Genomic DNA, 17,355 nt, shown 5'->3' on the forward strand with positions numbered 1-17,355 from the left:
GCAAGCACACTTTTGAGAGCAGGAAGGGGTCCTTGAGGTCATACAGCCAGCTCTTCCTCCCTCCCTTCCTACTTCAGATCGGATTGATGAGTACCTGAAGCAGGCGCTGCAAGAAGACCTCAATGTCATGGCTCCGGGACTCACCATCCAGGTAGGGCAGGCGCTGCAAGCAGGTTGCCCCCCCCCCCACCCCCAGCGGCCCCTCTACCTATCATTTCAGACTTGATCCTATGGATGCTGTAAAGGGGTGAATCAGTGAGCCAAGAGGGTTTTAAATATCTTTGTCACCAAAAATGGGAAGAACTTATTAGGCAGGGAAGGTTTATTTCTGCTGCCACCTTTTATGTTCAGGAGCCTTGCTGTATTTATGTTGGGGTTTAGAGATGAGAGCGAGGCTTTGCATAAGATGAAACAATAACTGTTCGTTTATTTGTCTCTTTTGAGGTACATAAGCGTGATGGTTTCAATAATATATTGTAAAGGAGCGTAAAATTACTGCCACCAAATTTGTGAGGAAAGCCGGGCAATTATCAATATCAGCTTAGGAGCTGGTTTATAAAGGGACTATTATTTACAGAAGTATTTATTTATTTGATAGCGTAGCTCTAATTTGATTCTTGATTTGACCTTTCTTCTTTTGTAGGCTGTTTGACTTAGGAGAAATTGTATCAGGCAAGGCTGGAGGAAAACAGTAACACATTTATTTAACAGGAGTATAACAGATTCAATTGTTACTTCTCTAGAGGCACAAACTTAGTTAGTTACATTGATAAGGTTTCCTGAATAACTTTAGGTACTAAACAGACTTCAAAAGGTTTCTTTGAGTAGATATATCTTTCTTCAACAAGCGTTCTTTTACTACAAATAAGCCACCTGACTTATCTAACTATATTGGCTCACAGCCAAACCTTGATTCTTAACCCAGAATCAATCACCCCTGTAGCTCTATCACTACCGGGTCCTTTCTTGTAACCCTTTTGGTCACAAATTAGTTCCCTGAATCTCCACCCAGAGATTTCAGTCTTCTCTGTAACTCTAACAGTCACAGACGCTTCCCTGTTTCTCCCACTAGAGAAATCAGTCCTTCCTGCAACTCTAATGGTCACAGACTAGTTCCCTGAATCTCCCACCAGAGATTTCAGTCTTCCTTGTAACTCTAACGGTCACAGACTGCCTATTTCAAACAGCCGTGCAGCTAGGTGACAGTTGGCTCCACCCCCGTTGCTATGGCAACTCAGGCCAAGCCAGCCACCATTTCTAACAAAATATAATTCTACATACTTACCATTTATTAACTACTGTTTAAACAACACATAACCATAGGAATAAAAATACACATTGTCACATATATATACAGTACAGATGCTTGGTGGGTACAATGAGGGTTATTGAGTATTCTCTTATGAAGATGTTACTTTAAAAAGAATAGTTTCTGTGTGACTTTCGTTTATGTATTTCTCCAGCCTTATTTATTTATTTCCAACATTTCTGTGCTGCCCTTCTCACCCCAACGGGGACTCAGAGCAGCTTACAAGTTATATGTAAATACAATATATTATATTATTAGCATAGCACAATATTAGTTACATTCCCATATTGTACTACACCAGTATACTGTAATATTATTAGTAATATTACATGTAATAATAGAGGGGATTTGGTTTTAAAAAAGGAATTTTCAGAGATGTTCCCAATGCCCATATATCATGAGTTATTGCCATATTGGCCTATTTCTGCAGTAGGCCTATGTTTACAGAAAATGCTGATTGTTTGAGAAATCATTGCTCCAAAGAAGAAGTTACTATTCAAGGATAACAGTATATCTGGACAAAACCAGCTAGCTGATGGCTAGTTAGAACCCCCAAGTTTCCCAGTCGCTCTGAAGCCATGTTTGCAACAGACTAACTGATAAGATACAGTCATGGTCAGAAAACAATGGACCATAGTTGTGCCATAGTTGTGCCATCCCACGTGTGCTATAATGTCAATCAACATCATAAACAACAAATGAACAATTGCATAGCTAGCTTAGAGCAATGAAATGATTTGTCTTTGGGAACCAATGAAAAGGTACATTCCATTTACTATAAATGCTCTGCAGCCCCATTGGGGGTTGCGACAAACCCTTTGATTGCATCCCTGTATGCTTGTTTGTCGTTTTTGCTATGACCACGCAATAAATAGTTTTTTTGCAGTTTAAAAGATTCAATTTTTGTGGTGTCCATCCTTGCCCTCCCTATTAGAAAAGGGGCTTCTGCCTTTTTGGGAAAGATTTTGGTTTCTTTGCCCCTACAATATGAAATTTATAATTATTCTATTGTAATATTGTTATTATTGTTATTATTATTATATTGTATTGCATTATAATATTATTATCAATATTATTTATTTATTTATTTGCTTTATTTCTATACCGCATTTTTCAGCCCTTAACAGGCGACTCAATGCGGTTTACATGGTACAGTTATCAAACAGTGTCAGTGCAATTAAAACATAACAATGCAACAAACAGGATCAACAGCATCAATCCGCAACAGTTAACAATCAACAAGACAGATCAACAAAACAGACATAACATAACGCCTCAGTTGAAAACAGATCCGTTCTCATAATCCTTGTGCCATTCCTATGTTCCATTTACCGTCTTCCTATGATTGGTTGCACTGCTTAACCAAACGCTTGTTCATAAAGCCAGGTCTTAACCATTCTCCGAAACGTCAGCAGCGAAGGTGCCTGTCTGATGTCTGCCGGTAGGGCATTCCATAGCCGAGGGGCCACCACTGAGAAGGCCCTGTCTCTAGTCCCCGCCAAGCGCGCCTGTGACGCAGGCGGGATCGAGAGCAGGGCCTCCCCAGACGATCTTAATGTTCTGGTCGGTTCATAGGTGGAGATGCGTTCGGAGAGGTAAGCAGGGCCAGAACCGTTTAGGGCTTTATAGGCTAAAGCCAGCACCTTGAATTGTGCCCGGTAGTGGATTGGCAGCCAGTGGAGCTGGTTCAGCAGAGGAGTGGTATGCTCCCTGAGTGCCGCTCCCGTTAGCAACCTGGCCGCCGAGCACTGGACCATCTGAAGCTTCCAGGCAGTCTTCAAGGGCAACCCCACGTAGAGCGCGTTGCAGTAATCAATCCGGGATGTATACACATATAATATTGATAATAATATTATAATGCAAAAAGGCTTTTATAATATTACTCCTAAAAACTGAATTCTAAAAACCAACACTCCTTAACCGGATGCTAAAATCCTGGCTACTCTGCACTTTTAAACCTCTCTACAACTATGGTGGAGGCTCCTTCTGGTTGGCCATCTGGTTGAGTGCTTTGAATGCAATTTTCCTGCTTCTTGACAGAATGAGGTTGGACTGGATGGTCCACAAGGTCTCTTCCAACTCTAGACTTGTATGATTCTATGACTGTGCTCTCCAAGCTCCTTGATTCCATTGAACTGCACTAGCTAGCTACCCTAGCTAACTGTTCAGTTAGCCTCCTCTAACTGCCATTCTTGACTCCGCCCATCTCTCGTGCCTTAGCACCTGCTAATTTACATCTGGCCAATCAGGCCACTCCTATGCAAATAGCTCCTTCCTTCCTTCCTCCTTTACCTCTTTCCTGCCTTTCCTACCCTTTTACTTTCCTTTCTACTTTCTTGTCTTCCTTCCTTCGGTACTTCTTTCTTTCCTTCCTTCTCTCCTTCCTTCCCTCTTTCCTTCCCTCCCTTTCCTTCCTTCCCCCTTTCCCTCCTTCATTCCTTCCCTTTTCCCTCCCTCCTTTCTTTTCTCCTTCCTTCCTGTCTGTTTTCCTCCAATACCATGGTAGAGTCCCTTCTAACTGTATTCTATGAGTCTGTTTAATATAGTAATATATATAACAATATGTACTGTTATTTTTACTGTTTTGTTGGAAACCGCCTTGAGTCGCCGAAAGGCTGAGAAAGGCGGTATATAAATACAGTAAGTAGGTAAGTAAATAAATAAATAAATAATATATATGTGTATTATATAGCAATAAATATAATAGTAATATATAAAGTATTGTATATCCACACCAACCAATGATCCAACATCCATCCATGTGTGTGTGCGCGCGTGTGCATGTGTCTACACTGCCATATAATCCAGTCCTAAGTAGATAATCTGGATTTTACATGGCAGTGTGGAAGGGGTGACACTGTAGATTTAATAAAGGAGGATGAAGCTAGTGAGGGGAGGAGAAAAAGCAAGGAAAGAAAGGGAGGGAGGGAAGGAAGGAAAGAAAGGAAGGGAGGAGTGATAGAGAAAAGGAAAGGAAGGGGGAAAGGGAAGGAGGAAAGAAGTAAAGGAAGGAGAAAAAAGGGAAGCAGAGAAAGGGAGAAGGGAAGGAGGGAGGAAAGGAGGGGGTTGGACTGGATGGCCTTTAGGGCTCCCTTCCAACTGGTTGGCCATCTGTTGTGAGGGCATTGATGGTGTCTTCCATTACTGCCATTTTTATTGTTGTGTCAGGAGCGACTTGGGAAACTGCAAGTCACTTCTGGTGTGAGAGAATTGGCCATCTGCAAGGACGTTGCCCAGGGGATGCGCAGATGTTTTGATGTTTTATCATCCTTGTGGGGGGCTTCTCTCATGCCCATGCATGAGGAGCTGGAGCTCTCTGCGGATTCAAACCTGTGACCAGGGGCGGCTCATCTATTACGCGAAGTAAGTGGTTGCAGAACACTTTTTTTTGCCAGGGGCGCAGAGACACCTCTGTAAATGCCCCTCGACCGCCACTTGAGGAGCGACCCTCAGCTCACAACAGCCCTAGCAGTCCGGGGGGAGCCTCGGCTTTCTTGCCTCGCTGCCGGTCAATCCTCTTCCCAAAGGGGCCGGGCCCTTGAGCCTTGCCTAGCCCCTCTTGTTCCTGCTTCACCTGGCCACCGGGTGCGCGAGCAGAGCCAGCGCTCAATCGTTCTCCACGTTCGATCCCTTCCCCATGACCGGCTCCCTTTCCCAATCCCCCGGCGCTCCACCCGCCTCCTCTCCCCAATCCGCGGGTGGGCCAAGGGGCGGAGCCGCCGTGCCTGGCCTGCTTTGGGTCCGGAGGTGTGTCTGAAGACCCCAGCATGCGCACCAAAAGTCACCTCTTCTCCTGACTTTCTCTTCAGCCATTGTGACCAAGAGAGAGAAAGAGAGAGGGAGAGCCCCTCCTGCTGGAGGTATCTCCCACCTTTGCTCCCTCCTTTGTTTTTGCACCTACCTTCAGGAAAGGTGGGCATCTCCACCTCTGTCTCTCTCTCTCTCTCTCTCTTGGTCCCAATGGCTGAGGAGAAAGTCAGAAGAGGTGACTTTTGGTGCACACACCGGGGTCTTCAGGCACGCCTCCAGACCCAAAGCGGGCCAGGCAAGGGAGCAAGTGCAGCAAGTATAGTTACTGGGATGTATAGTTCACCTACAATCAAAGAGCATTCTGAACTCCACCAATGATGGAATTGAACCAAATATGGCACAGAACTCCCACAACAATCAGAAAATATATATCAATGATTGGTGGTGGGGGGGGGGGCCCAAAATACTGTTTGCTTATCGTTGAAAATTACCTAGGGCCGCCTCTGCCTGTGACCTGTCGGTCTGCGCCACTGTGGGCTCCTACTGCCAAATGATGTTGGGCTGGATGGTCTTTGGGGCTCCTTTCCAAGCAATGTCAGTTTCGTGTGTCCCTATTACTCCCATCATGGCACCTTCCTCCTTCCCTTGTACTGTGGGAGTGTGTGTGTGGGAGACAGTCAGTCAGAGTGTGTGCACACAGTGTGGCCTGCCTCCTTTTTTCCTTTCCTCTCTCTCTCTTCTCTTCCTCCTCTTCCTTCTCCACATCCTCCTTCGCTTTTGCCCTTTGATCCCTTGCCTTAGTGTTAGTTAGGGGCCAAGAGACATGCACAGAGCAGCAGCCATTGCCACTGCCACTGCTTCGGAGCCCTCCTCCTCTTCCTCCTTTTGACACCGCAGCATATGAGCCATCCTGATGCCGCTCTCCATCACCCATTAGGCCCTTTCTCCTTCTCCCACCTTACCTTCCAAGGACTGTGAAGGCAAAGGGGAAGTAAGGTGGCCTTGCTGGCTGTGTCCTCAGCATGGGGGGGGGGGGGGGGGGGGGGGCAGGGGAGGTGTGTTGTTTTCTTCCTTTTTTGAATTTAAAGGTGTTTTGTGGGTTTTTTTCAGTAATGGTCACTCCTTGGATTGTGAGTTTTGTTGCCAAATTTGGGGTCGTTTTACCCTGTTGTTTTTTTGTTTTTAAGGTACTCATTACGCACAGAGCATTTTTATATATATAGATATGTTTATACAATATATTATGTTATTAACATAGCACAGGAGACAAGGTGGAACTGTCCCCTGCCCCCCCCCCCTCTTCAGTCTGGCCCAGAGCAGCAGTTGGTGCTGGAGGGAGGGGCACCCATCTGATGACATATGCAGGGGATAAGATGGAACTGTCCCCTGGCCCCCTCTTCCCTTTTAACATTCTGGAAAAAAGTCAAGACATGGCTTTTTGAGAAAGAGTTTGTAAATGCAGAGTAAATGACATTTATTTGTCGTGTCAGGGCAACCAGTCAATTGTATTATATTTCTAGCAGAACAAAACAAACAGGCAAAACACAAAATTGGCAAACTTGGTAGTTGATTAAATGTCCTTTGACCAGTATCTGGCCACTTGGAGTGCCTCTGGTGTTTTCGAAGAAGGTCCTCCATTGTGCATGTGGCAGGGCTCAGGTTGCATTGCAGCAGGTGGTCAGGGTTTACTCTTTTCCACACTCGCATGTCGTGGATTCCACTTTGTGGCCCCATTTCTTAAGGTTGGCTCTGCATCTCGTGGTGCCAGAGCGCAGTCTGTTCAGCGCCTTCCAAGTCGCCCAGTCTTCTGTGTGCCCAGGGGGGAATCTCTCATTTGGTATCAGCCATTGGTTGAGGTTCTGGGTTTGGGCCTGCCACTTTTGGACTCTCGCTTGCTGAGGTGTTCCAGCGAGTATCTCTGTAGATCTTAGAAAACTATTTCTAGATTTAAGTCGTTGACGTGCTGGCTGAGACCCAAACATGGGATGAGCTGGAGATGTCTCTGCCTTGGTCCTTTCACTATTGGCTGCTACTTCCCGGCAGATGTCAGGTGGTGCAATACCGGCTAAACAGTGTAATTTCTCCAGTGGTGTAGGGCGCAGACACCCCGTGATAATGCGGCATGTCTCATTAAGAAATAATTGACATAGGACAACGGAACAACTAGACAATGAGACCGGACAATGTTTTTAACAAGGAGACATTATGGATTTATATTTTATTGATTCTGTTTAGTTTTATTATATGTAATGCATTAATTGCATTTATGATATTGTAAGCATTGAATTTTACCCTGTAAACCACCATGAGTCGCCTACGGGCTTAGAAAGGTGGTATACAAATACAGTAAATAAATAAATAATCCAGATCTGAGCAGTGGCAGGACCCCATTTCCAGGAAGAGGGGCTGGTCGCAAGGGGGGCAGTCAGGCCTTTGGCCCTTGAGAGAGAGGCCCCCAGGGTGGCCGGTGACCTCCTCTCCCTTGCAGGCCGTGCGTGTGACCAAGCCCAAGATCCCCGAGGCCATCCGGAGGAATTTTGAACTCGTGTGAGTGTTGCGGAGGTGGCGGTGGGAGCAGGGGGAGCAACGGGGGTAGAGTTTCCCTCTGGCCACTCCACCCTTTCATCCCATGGTTTATGTCACTGGGGATGGAGCATGGAGGGGGGACACACGGTGGGGGAGTGCTGATGGAAAGTGCCAGGGAGGGAGCAGTGGATGGTGGATGGGAGGCCATGCCCAGTGCCAGGGGAGCCGCAATCCTAGGCCCTCCCTCAGTTGTTCTGGGGATGGCGGGGTGGATGCTGCAAGGTGCCCCTCCTCAGTTGCTACAGCACAAGAGCCTCGAAACAGAAAAGGGGTCTGGGTGTGCGTGCATGTAGGGGTGGGGAGCTTTCACACTGACCTCATATCCCAGGATCTGATCTCAGATTATCTGGCTGTGGAGACTCTGTCAGGAAGTGGTGGTAGTAGTGTCTTTCTTTGCTGCAGAGATATGAGCAGTATATCCATTTCAAAGCAAGCCTGCTTGCGAGTGGTTATTTACTATTGCTATTTAGGTCCTACAGTCTGACAGACTCTGCTTTTTCTCTGCAGGGAGGCGGAGAAAACAAAACTCTTGATTGCGGCCCAGAAGCAGAAAGTGGTGGAGAAGGAAGCCGAGACGGAGCGGCGGAAGGCTGTCATAGGTATGCCGTCATAGGTGGGCCCAGTGTCTTTCTATGGGCCCCTCTGGCCACGAGGCCCCACTTGGCCAGGCTCAACAGCCCTTCTTGGCTTCGTGTGGCTTTTCTCCCTCCAGACGCTGAAAAGGCAGCGCAAGTGTCCAAGATCCAGTTTAGGCAAAAAGTCATGAAGTCTGTGACAGAGAAGCACATCTCTGAACTGGAAGGTAGGCCAGTGCAATTGGGACTGGTGTTGTGTTCTTCTGGCTGCAGGAGGAGGAGGGAAACCATGGCTCTCTATTCCACTTTGGTTAGATCTGTTTATCTGGAATCACACTGTGTCCAATTCTGGGCCAAGCAAGTAAAAAGGGATATTAATAATAAATATTACATTAAATGTAATAATAATAATGATAATGATATAATTATATCTAAATATAATAATAATTGTAAATATATTAATAATAAATGTTATAATAACACTATATAATAATATAACTAGGTAAAAAATATATAATATTACTATAATAATTATAATAATTGTAATAATAGTACTGACTCTGAGTTAGAAGGTCTCCAGAGGAAGATGGCAAATAAAGGATGAATAATCCCTGTGAGGAGCATCTTAAAGAGCTGAGTGTGTTTAGCCTGCAGAAGAGAAGGTTGAGAGGAAACGTGAAAGGAGCCATGGATCAATAAGTGAAAGGGTGTCCGAAGGAAGAGGGAAGGGGCTTCTTTTCTGCTGCCCTAGGACTGGGACTCAGTGGAGCCAAGGGCAGAAATGACAGGAAAGGAGATTCCTGTCCTTTCCTAACATTATTAGGAAGAACTTCCTGACTATAACAAGAGCTGTTCAGCAGTGGAACTCTGCATCGAAGTCCAGTGGAAGCTCCTTCCTTGGAGGCTTTGAAACAAAGGGTGGATGGTTCATGGCAGAAAGAAGAGGGTTGGACTACATTACCTTTGGGGGTCTCCTTCAATTATTTTATTTCTGGAAAAGAGGTTGGATCTGCTTGGGGGGCTTGGGATTGGGGATGAAGCCTATTCGCACATATACAGTGCCCTTGCAACTCGTCTTTCCCACCTTTTCTAGATGCAGCTTTCTTGGCGAGAGCAAAGGCAAAGGCGGATGCGGAATATTACACGGCGCAGAAGGCGGCCCAATCAAACAAAGTGAGTGCTTCTAGGATGTCCCGGGGTGGGGGGTGGGGGTGGTGTTAGAAGTAGTAAAACACACACAACGACCCTGCTCACAGCCTCCTCCAGCTGCACAATGGGATGGACTGCCTCCAAGGCAAACAGCTACGTTTTGACCTCCAAAACACTGCAGAGTCTTGGTCACCATTACCAGAGATTTAATAGCACAGACAGCCCTAACATTGTATAGTAGAAGAGAAGGAGAGTAAATACACACAACACCCTGCCCTTCTCCACCTGCGCAATGGGATAGACTGTCTCTTGGACAAGCAGTTACGTTCCAATCCAAAAGCACATTGCAGAGTCTTGGTAACAGTCAGCATAGATTTAATAGCCCGGCCTCTGACCTTGAATAAGCACCCTTGAGCTCCAAACTCCTTTGGAGGTTGATTAATAATAATAACAATAATAATAATATTCCACTCTATCACCCCAAGGGGACTTAGAACGTATTACAGGATATATATGGCAAACATTTGATGCCATTATACAGTTGACAGAGACAGACAATACATAAACAGAGGCAAGCTTCCTTCTTTCATTTCTGACATATGGAGACAGTGCTTGACTCGGCCATGGGGAGGTGCTGCTGTTCCATTTTTCCACGCCGTGGAGCCTGTCGCTGGAATTGCTGGCATGTTTTTTCAGGGGCGCCTTTTACCTCCCTGCTAGAGCGGTACCTATTTATTTACTCGCTGTTTTAGAACTGCTAGATAGGCAGAAGCTAGGCTGATGACAGGAACTCACCCTCCCATAGCTTGAACTGTCAATCTTCCGGTTGGAAAGATTTTTTGTAGTTAACCCTTCTGTGCTAGCCACAGCCTTCTTCAGTCACTGCTACTTATAACTATTGATAGGTCTCCTATCAGTGTACACACAGAGATACTCTGTTCTCAATATACAGAGATACACACAACTTGACTTCTTAACATAAGGAAGGTTGCAAACATTTCCTTAACTTGAAAGAACAATTGTCACAGTCCTTATCACACTTTACTTTTTCAGTTCTCATTAAAAACTTTTAATTACATCCAGCAAGCAGGTAGTTAGTCATTGCAGGCCTTAATATTATACTGGTGTCTCCAAAATTATTAACTCCACTCATACTGATATCGAGCTGGAATTTGGAGGCTCCTGCCCAGGAGAGAGGAGCCCTTAGACCCACCAAAGAGAGCCCAAAACCCTTGGCAAGCGAAAGAGGAGAAAGGCCTAGAATTTTCCCTGATTTTTCCCAAATAAATCTCACCAAGGTTGAAGAAAAGCCATCGAGGTTTATTTAGCGATCCAGCTGAAAAGGATGCAGAGCTGCAATCATTCACCAGCAGGGCATAAAGAAATACATTTGATACAGCCATATTTATAGTAAATTCAAAGTTGCAGATTTCAAGCCTCCCTGCTGCCCTCCACTGTGATTGGACAATGGGCAAACAGCTGGGAGGTGGCCCTTCCGCCCCCAGCGCCCCTGGACCAATCAGGAAGCTCCAGCGGTCCGTAGGATCCAATGGGGAGGCTCCTGCCATCTAGCGGCGATAGCAAATCAGGAAAGAGGGAGGCGGGATGAAAGGAATCTTGTGAATGAATTCTAAAAAAAAATGCCATGTGGCCTGCGAGACAAAAGGAGTCTCAAGCAAGCCTGATCTATTGTGTTTTGATTGGAATGAATCAACATGTGTAAAGGCAAGTCCGGATTTTACTAGCCAGCAAATATGGAGACAATGTCGGTGAAACTGGGGTGATTGTTTCTTTGTGGGAAGTTAGTTAAATCAACCAGTGCAAAGGTGGGGGCTTTTCGAGGGTCCCCTGACCTCCAGGTAGAAAAATGATTAGGGGTCTGCCAGGGGGCAAACAGCATTGTTGGGCAATCCTCCAAGAACAAAGCTGCCTGCCAGTTTATTGTTCATGCAAAGGAAATTGGGGATTGGGGTCTTTGGAATGTCTGGAGCTCTGCAGTTTCCGGGGTGGGGGGGGGGATTTCTTCATAAGGAAAGGGAAGGAAAAAAGGTCAAGGGAAGGCCACTAGTACAAAGGAAAATATGAAAATATATACATTTGATGTAGCAGGAACCATGTGCCTATAATTCATAACAGGAAAAGTCCATATAAAAGTATGTTTTTGAAAGGGAAACAAAAGGGTTCATGGGGAATGATTAAAAGCATGAAATTCATGAGAAAAGGTCCAAAAGGTTTCACTGAGCCAGTCAAGGAAGTCCTGCAGCGTTGAGGTTGAGACTTGTCCTTGGCCCTTTGCAGAACTATAAGTTATTATCTCTTATTGGGGAGGGGGGGGGGCATGCTCGGCTTCAATACAATTTACATTCTTCCATTCATTCCCACACATCATATTAAATTCACATTTCTCAAATCTGCACATTAATTTTTTGTGACACTAATTCCTGTACACTTTCCTGCTCCCCTTCCTGTTCTGAAGATGAGACATCCCTAACAATACTAAAAGCACATGCAATGCATTCCTGTCTTAACGCAGCATTTCCTTCCTGGCAGCTCAAGCTCACCCCGGCCTATCTGGCGCTGGTGCGGGACCGGGCCATTGCCGCCAACAGCCAGCTGTACTTTGGCCGCGGCCTCCCTGCCCACCTCTTCCTGGGCGCTTGTGCATTCGAAGCCGCGGTTGCCCAGGAGGCCATGCGGGAGCAGGAAGTCATGGGGAAGCCCCGCCTCCAGGCCCCGCCCGCTCCGCGTGATTGACGTTCCCACCTTTGTTCGGAGGTCAAACACTTCCTGTCGGCAAGAGCCCAACCCATGCATTTCCATCGGCCTCGAAGGGGGAAGTATGGTGGCGGTGTCTCATGTGCCGCCCGCAGTGAGCCTCGACGAAACCCATTCCCTTTTCCCTTCAATCGGATTATTGTAAGGAAACAGGAGATCCCATTTCGTTTCATTCCTAACCAAGGTGATGAGTCAAAGGGATCTGCCACAAAGTTGAGTCAACTGGAATCTTAGCAACGTTGCTGCAAGAAACAATTTGCCTGCTGTGGGCTTTGGTATAAAAATGTGTGTTTTTGGGATCCTGGATATGCAAAACGTTGATCTTTGGAATTAAGAGAAATAAAAGAACTATTTTCATAGCCTTTTCCGCTAGCAGCTGCATCTTCTCTCTGCTGTTGGAGTCCCGGGACAATAATGTAATACTTCTGTAATATAATACAGGAATATTAATAATAGGAATAATAAAGGAATATAATAATAATAATGTACTACTAACCATAACAATATACCGTAGTAAAGGTAAAGGTTTTCCCCTAACATTAAGTCTAGTCATGTCCAACTCTGGGAGTCTGGTGCTCATCTCCATTTTTAAGCCGAAGAGCCAGCGTTGTCCGTAGACACCTCCAAGGTCATGTGGCCACTGGCAGGACTGCATGGAGCACCGTTACCTTCCTGCCGGAGCAGTACCTATTGATCTACTAACATTTGCATTAATACAGGAATACTATAATAATACACTGCTATTATTAGTATTATTATTATGCAGGAATAAAATAATAATGCAATGCTACTGCAATATAATAACATTGGAAGAATAATAATAATAATTTGTTGTTATTATTATTATTATTGTTATACTATAGTAGGACTGGGTTGTGGCGCAGCTGGTTGGGAGTCAGCTGCATTAAAATTCTAGGTTAGCTGAAGCTGGGGCTAACTGTGGAAGCTCACGCCACTCCCCTGATTCAAACCTGCGAATTTTCAATCAGCAAGTTCAACAGCTCATCGGTTTAACCCACTTCGCCACCGGGGGCTCCTTACAATATACTAATATTAACAATGGATCTAATACAGGAATATAATAATAATAAATTACAGGAATATTAAGAATAGTAATAGTACAGAAATATAATAATGTATTTCTACTATAATATACCGTAATAATACAGGCATATTAATAATACATCTAATACAGGAAAATAATAATGCAATACTACTGTAATATAATACATGAATATTAAGAATAATACAGGTACACAATATTGCAATATTGCTATAATACAGGAAAATAAATAATACTAATAATGCAGGAATATTAGTAATGCAATACTGTTTATTAATTTTATTTATTTACAGTATTCATATTCCACCCTTCTCACCCCGCAGGGGATTCAGGGCAGATCACAATGCACATATACATGGAAAACATTCAATACCATAGACATACAACATATATAGACAGACATAAAGAGACTATTTAACTTTCCAGCTTCATGAGAGTATGCTTTGAATTACGGTCACCGGGGGAGCTGTCACTTCACCGTCCACTTGTGACACGATGGAGTACTTCCTCATTTTTTTGCATGCTGCTGGAGCATTTTATGGCATCGTAAATTAGTTAAAGTAGCCTCTTCGCATAAGTGGTACCTAAATTTCCTACTTGACAGATGCAACTGTTTTTCAGGCTGCCAAGGTTGGCAGCAAGCTAGACAAATGGGACCCGGGGTTGGTTTCGAACTCATGACCTTCCAATCAGTAGTGATTTTAATGCAGCTGACTCCCAACCAACTGTGCCACAATCTGGTCCTATTTATTTATATATTTTATTTACGACATTTATATGCCGCCCTTCTCACCCTGAAGGGGACTCAGAGCGGCTTACAAGATATATATACATACAATATATTATATTATTAGCATAGTACAGTATTAGTATTATATATTACTATATTGTACTATACCATTATATTGTAATATTATTAGTAATATTACATTTAATATAAAATATATAATTATAATATATTATTATTATTAGTCCTAATATTATAACCTTTATAATATTACATTATTATATTATAGATAATAATTATATTATTATTATATTATAGTATTATAATAATAATAGTATAGTATAGACATTATTATATTATAGTATTGCATCAATATTGTATTCCTGTGTTATAATTATTAATATTATAGTAGTAATATTGTATTCCTTTATTATTATTATTATTAATAATAATCCTGTATTCTATCGTAGTATTGCATTATTAAGTATTATCATTGTTATAATAATCCTGTATTATTATTATTATTATTATTATTATTATTATTTCTGATAAGCTTGATTGTTCCTTGAAAAGGACCCATATCTTCAGAAATCAGTTTTCTCTCCCAATTCATTGAGTTTCACATGACATTAAACTGCAGGAATATCCAGAGACTTCCTCTACATATACTTTACTTAGACAATCCCTCGTTGTCTGAGTAGGATGGTCTTCCAGGATCAGTGTACTGGTGGGTCTGTAGGTGACTGTGGAGCCCTATTCTTGACCTGCATGTTCTCTCGCAGTGGAAAGTGGTCCCGGTCGAGGTTGGCTTGATGTGCCTTCCTCTTGGTACGTTTCTCTCTTTTGCCCTCCATTCGTGTCTCTTCAAATTCTACAGCACTGCTGGTCACAGCTGACTTCCAGCTGGAGTGCTCAAGGGCCAGGGCTTCCCAGTTCTCTGTGTCCATGCCACAGTTTTTAAGGTTGGCTTTGAGCCCATCTTTAAATCTCTTTTCCTGCCCACCGACATCCTGTTTTCCGTTCTTGAGTTTGGAGTAGAGCAACTGCTCTGGGAGATGGGGGTCGGGCATCCGGACAACGTGGCCGGTCCAGCGGTGTTGATGGCAGAGGACCATCGCTTCAATGCTGGTGGTCTTTGCTTCTTCCAGCACGCTGACATTTGTCCGCCTGTCTTCCCAAGAGATTTGCAGGATTTTCCGGAGACAGCGCTGATGAAATCATTCCAGGAGTTGAGTATGACATCTGTAGATAGTCCATGTCTCACAGACGTATAGCAGGGTTGGGAGGACAATAGCTTTATCAACAAGCACCTTGGTCTCCCTACGGATGTTCCAGTCCTCAAACACTCTGCTTCATTCGGAAAAATGCTGCACTCGCAGAGTTCAGATGGTGTTGTATTTTGGTCTCAAATGTTGACTTTTGTGGAGAGGTAGCTGCCAAGGTAGAGGAAATGATCAACATTTTCTAATGTTACACCATTAAGTGGTATTTCTGGCATTGCATAAGGATTGGCACCAGCCTTTTGCTGGAAGAGCACTTTGGTTTTTTCAATGTTCAATGACAGGCCAAGCTTCTCGTATGCTTCTGTTTAGAGTGGCTTGTAGGTCTTCTTTCGAATGTGCACAGCCGACATTGTCATCAGCATATTGGAGTTCTATAACATGTTAACTATGCCACCTGTACATATAATAGTATCTTGAGAAAGGGAAGGTCTGACTCTGAGGGTTGGTTGGTACTCAGGATCATCTCCAGCTCCAGGATCCATAGACACCTCCAAGGTCATGTGGCCAGCACCTATTGATCTATTCACATTTGCATGTTTTCGAATTGCTAGGTTGGCAGAAGCTGGGCTAACAGTGGGAGCTCTCCCTGGATTCGAACCTGCGACCTTCCAGTCAGCAAGTTCAGCAGCACAGTACAGTAGTTTAATCCGGTGCCCTCCCGGGGAAAGGGACGCTTCCCCTTTAAACATATAAATAAGCTTCTGGGGGGCCGGGCCTGAGAGCGCGAGCCAGCCTCCAGGGCAGGCAGCCTATCAGAGGCCATGCTCTTCCTCATATTTTATTTCATGTATAGTTTTTTATTTAAAATAAATGCAATATCAATATAGAAATAAAGACTCTCCAAGTCAGGCTGCCGGGCCCTGTTCCTTTCAGAAGCACTCTCTCCTGATGCTTCGCCTACATCTCTGGCTAAAGACATCCTCAGAAGTTGGGAGGTCTGTTGGAAACCAGGAAAGTAGGGTTTATATCCCTGTTGGAAGGGTGTCCGGGGTAGGAGAAAGAAACAATCGTCATAATAAATAAATATATAATATGATATTTTGTATAAATAATAATGATAATAATGGAATACAAATAATGGATATGTAACAAATATATAATGTAATAATATTTTGTATAAATAATAATAATAATAAAATTAATAATAATAATAATAATAATAATAATAATAATAATAATGGAATACAAATAATGGATATGTAGCTGATTTGAGTCTCCTTTGGGAGAGATAAAGTGAGTTATAAATAAACAATAATATATAATTTAATAGTATACTATAAAATATTAGATAGATGGATGGATGGATGGATGGATGGATGGATAAATTGATAGATAGATAGATAGATAGATAGATAGATAGATAGATAGATGCTCTGTTGGTTTTGAGTGACATCATAACTCAAAATCCGTTGGACGAATTGCCACCAAATTTGGCCAGAAGACATCTACTAGCCCAAGAAGTGACCATCACTCAAAAAAGTTGATTTTGTCATTTGGGAGTTGTAATTGCTGGGATTTATAGTCGGCCTATAATCAAAGAGCATTCTGAACTTCACCAAGGATGAAATTGAACCAAACATGGTACACTTAAGGGTAAGGGGAAAATGGTATAATAATTATTATAAAGAAATAAAATATTATAAGTAGATAAAAGGTGTGTGATAGAGTTATATGTTGCAGCTGTGAAGGATTGGATGAGGGCTAACAAGTTAAAACTCAATCCGGACAAGACAGAGGTCCTCCTGGTCAGTCAGGAGGCTGATCGGGGTATTGGGTGGCAACCTGTCCATGATGGGGTTACACTTCCCCTAAGGACACAGGTCCGTAGTTTGGGGGTTCTCCTGGACTCGACACTTTACTTTGATGCTCAGGTGTTGGCGGCGGCCAGGAGGGCCTTTGCACAACTCAAACTTGTGCACCAGCTGTGGCCCTACTTTTTGAAGTCTATCTTGGCCAGGGTGGTCCACGCCTTGGTTACATCCAGATTGGAATACTGCAATGTGCTCTATGTGGGACTGCCCTTGAAGACGGCCCAGAAATTCCAACTAGTACAATGGGTGACAGCCAGGCTCCTAACCAGAGCTAACTATAGGGAATGTACAATGCCCCTATTGAAACAGCGGCACAGGCTGCTGATA

The 17,355-nt window shown here is 43.8% G+C and overlaps 1 protein-coding gene across 4 annotated transcripts in view; it reads left to right on the forward strand.

Moving 5' to 3' along the window:
* LOC132763537 (erlin-1-like) overlaps nt 1-17,355 on the forward strand; it is a 36,389-nt gene that overhangs the window by 11,854 nt on the left and 7,180 nt on the right. The window contains exons 6-11 of one of the 4 annotated variants that reach the window (XM_060757101.2): nt 78-151; nt 7,548-7,606; nt 8,153-8,244; nt 8,358-8,447; nt 9,314-9,393; nt 11,920-12,508. In XM_060757101.2, the coding sequence (XP_060613084.2) occupies nt 78-151; nt 7,548-7,606; nt 8,153-8,244; nt 8,358-8,447; nt 9,314-9,393; nt 11,920-12,123 (599 nt within the window). In that variant the 3' untranslated portion in view covers nt 12,124-12,508. Of the gene's footprint in view, nt 1-77; nt 152-7,547; nt 7,607-8,152; nt 8,245-8,357; nt 8,448-9,313; nt 9,394-11,919; nt 12,509-17,355 lie in introns of those variants that run through there. The other 3 variants (XM_060757102.2, XM_067472000.1, XM_067472001.1) reach the window with 3 other exon arrangements.

Source organism: Anolis sagrei, chromosome 11 (assembly GCF_037176765.1).
Source record: "Anolis sagrei isolate rAnoSag1 chromosome 11, rAnoSag1.mat, whole genome shotgun sequence".
In the NCBI taxonomy this organism is placed as follows: domain Eukaryota; kingdom Metazoa; phylum Chordata; class Lepidosauria; order Squamata; family Dactyloidae; genus Anolis; species Anolis sagrei.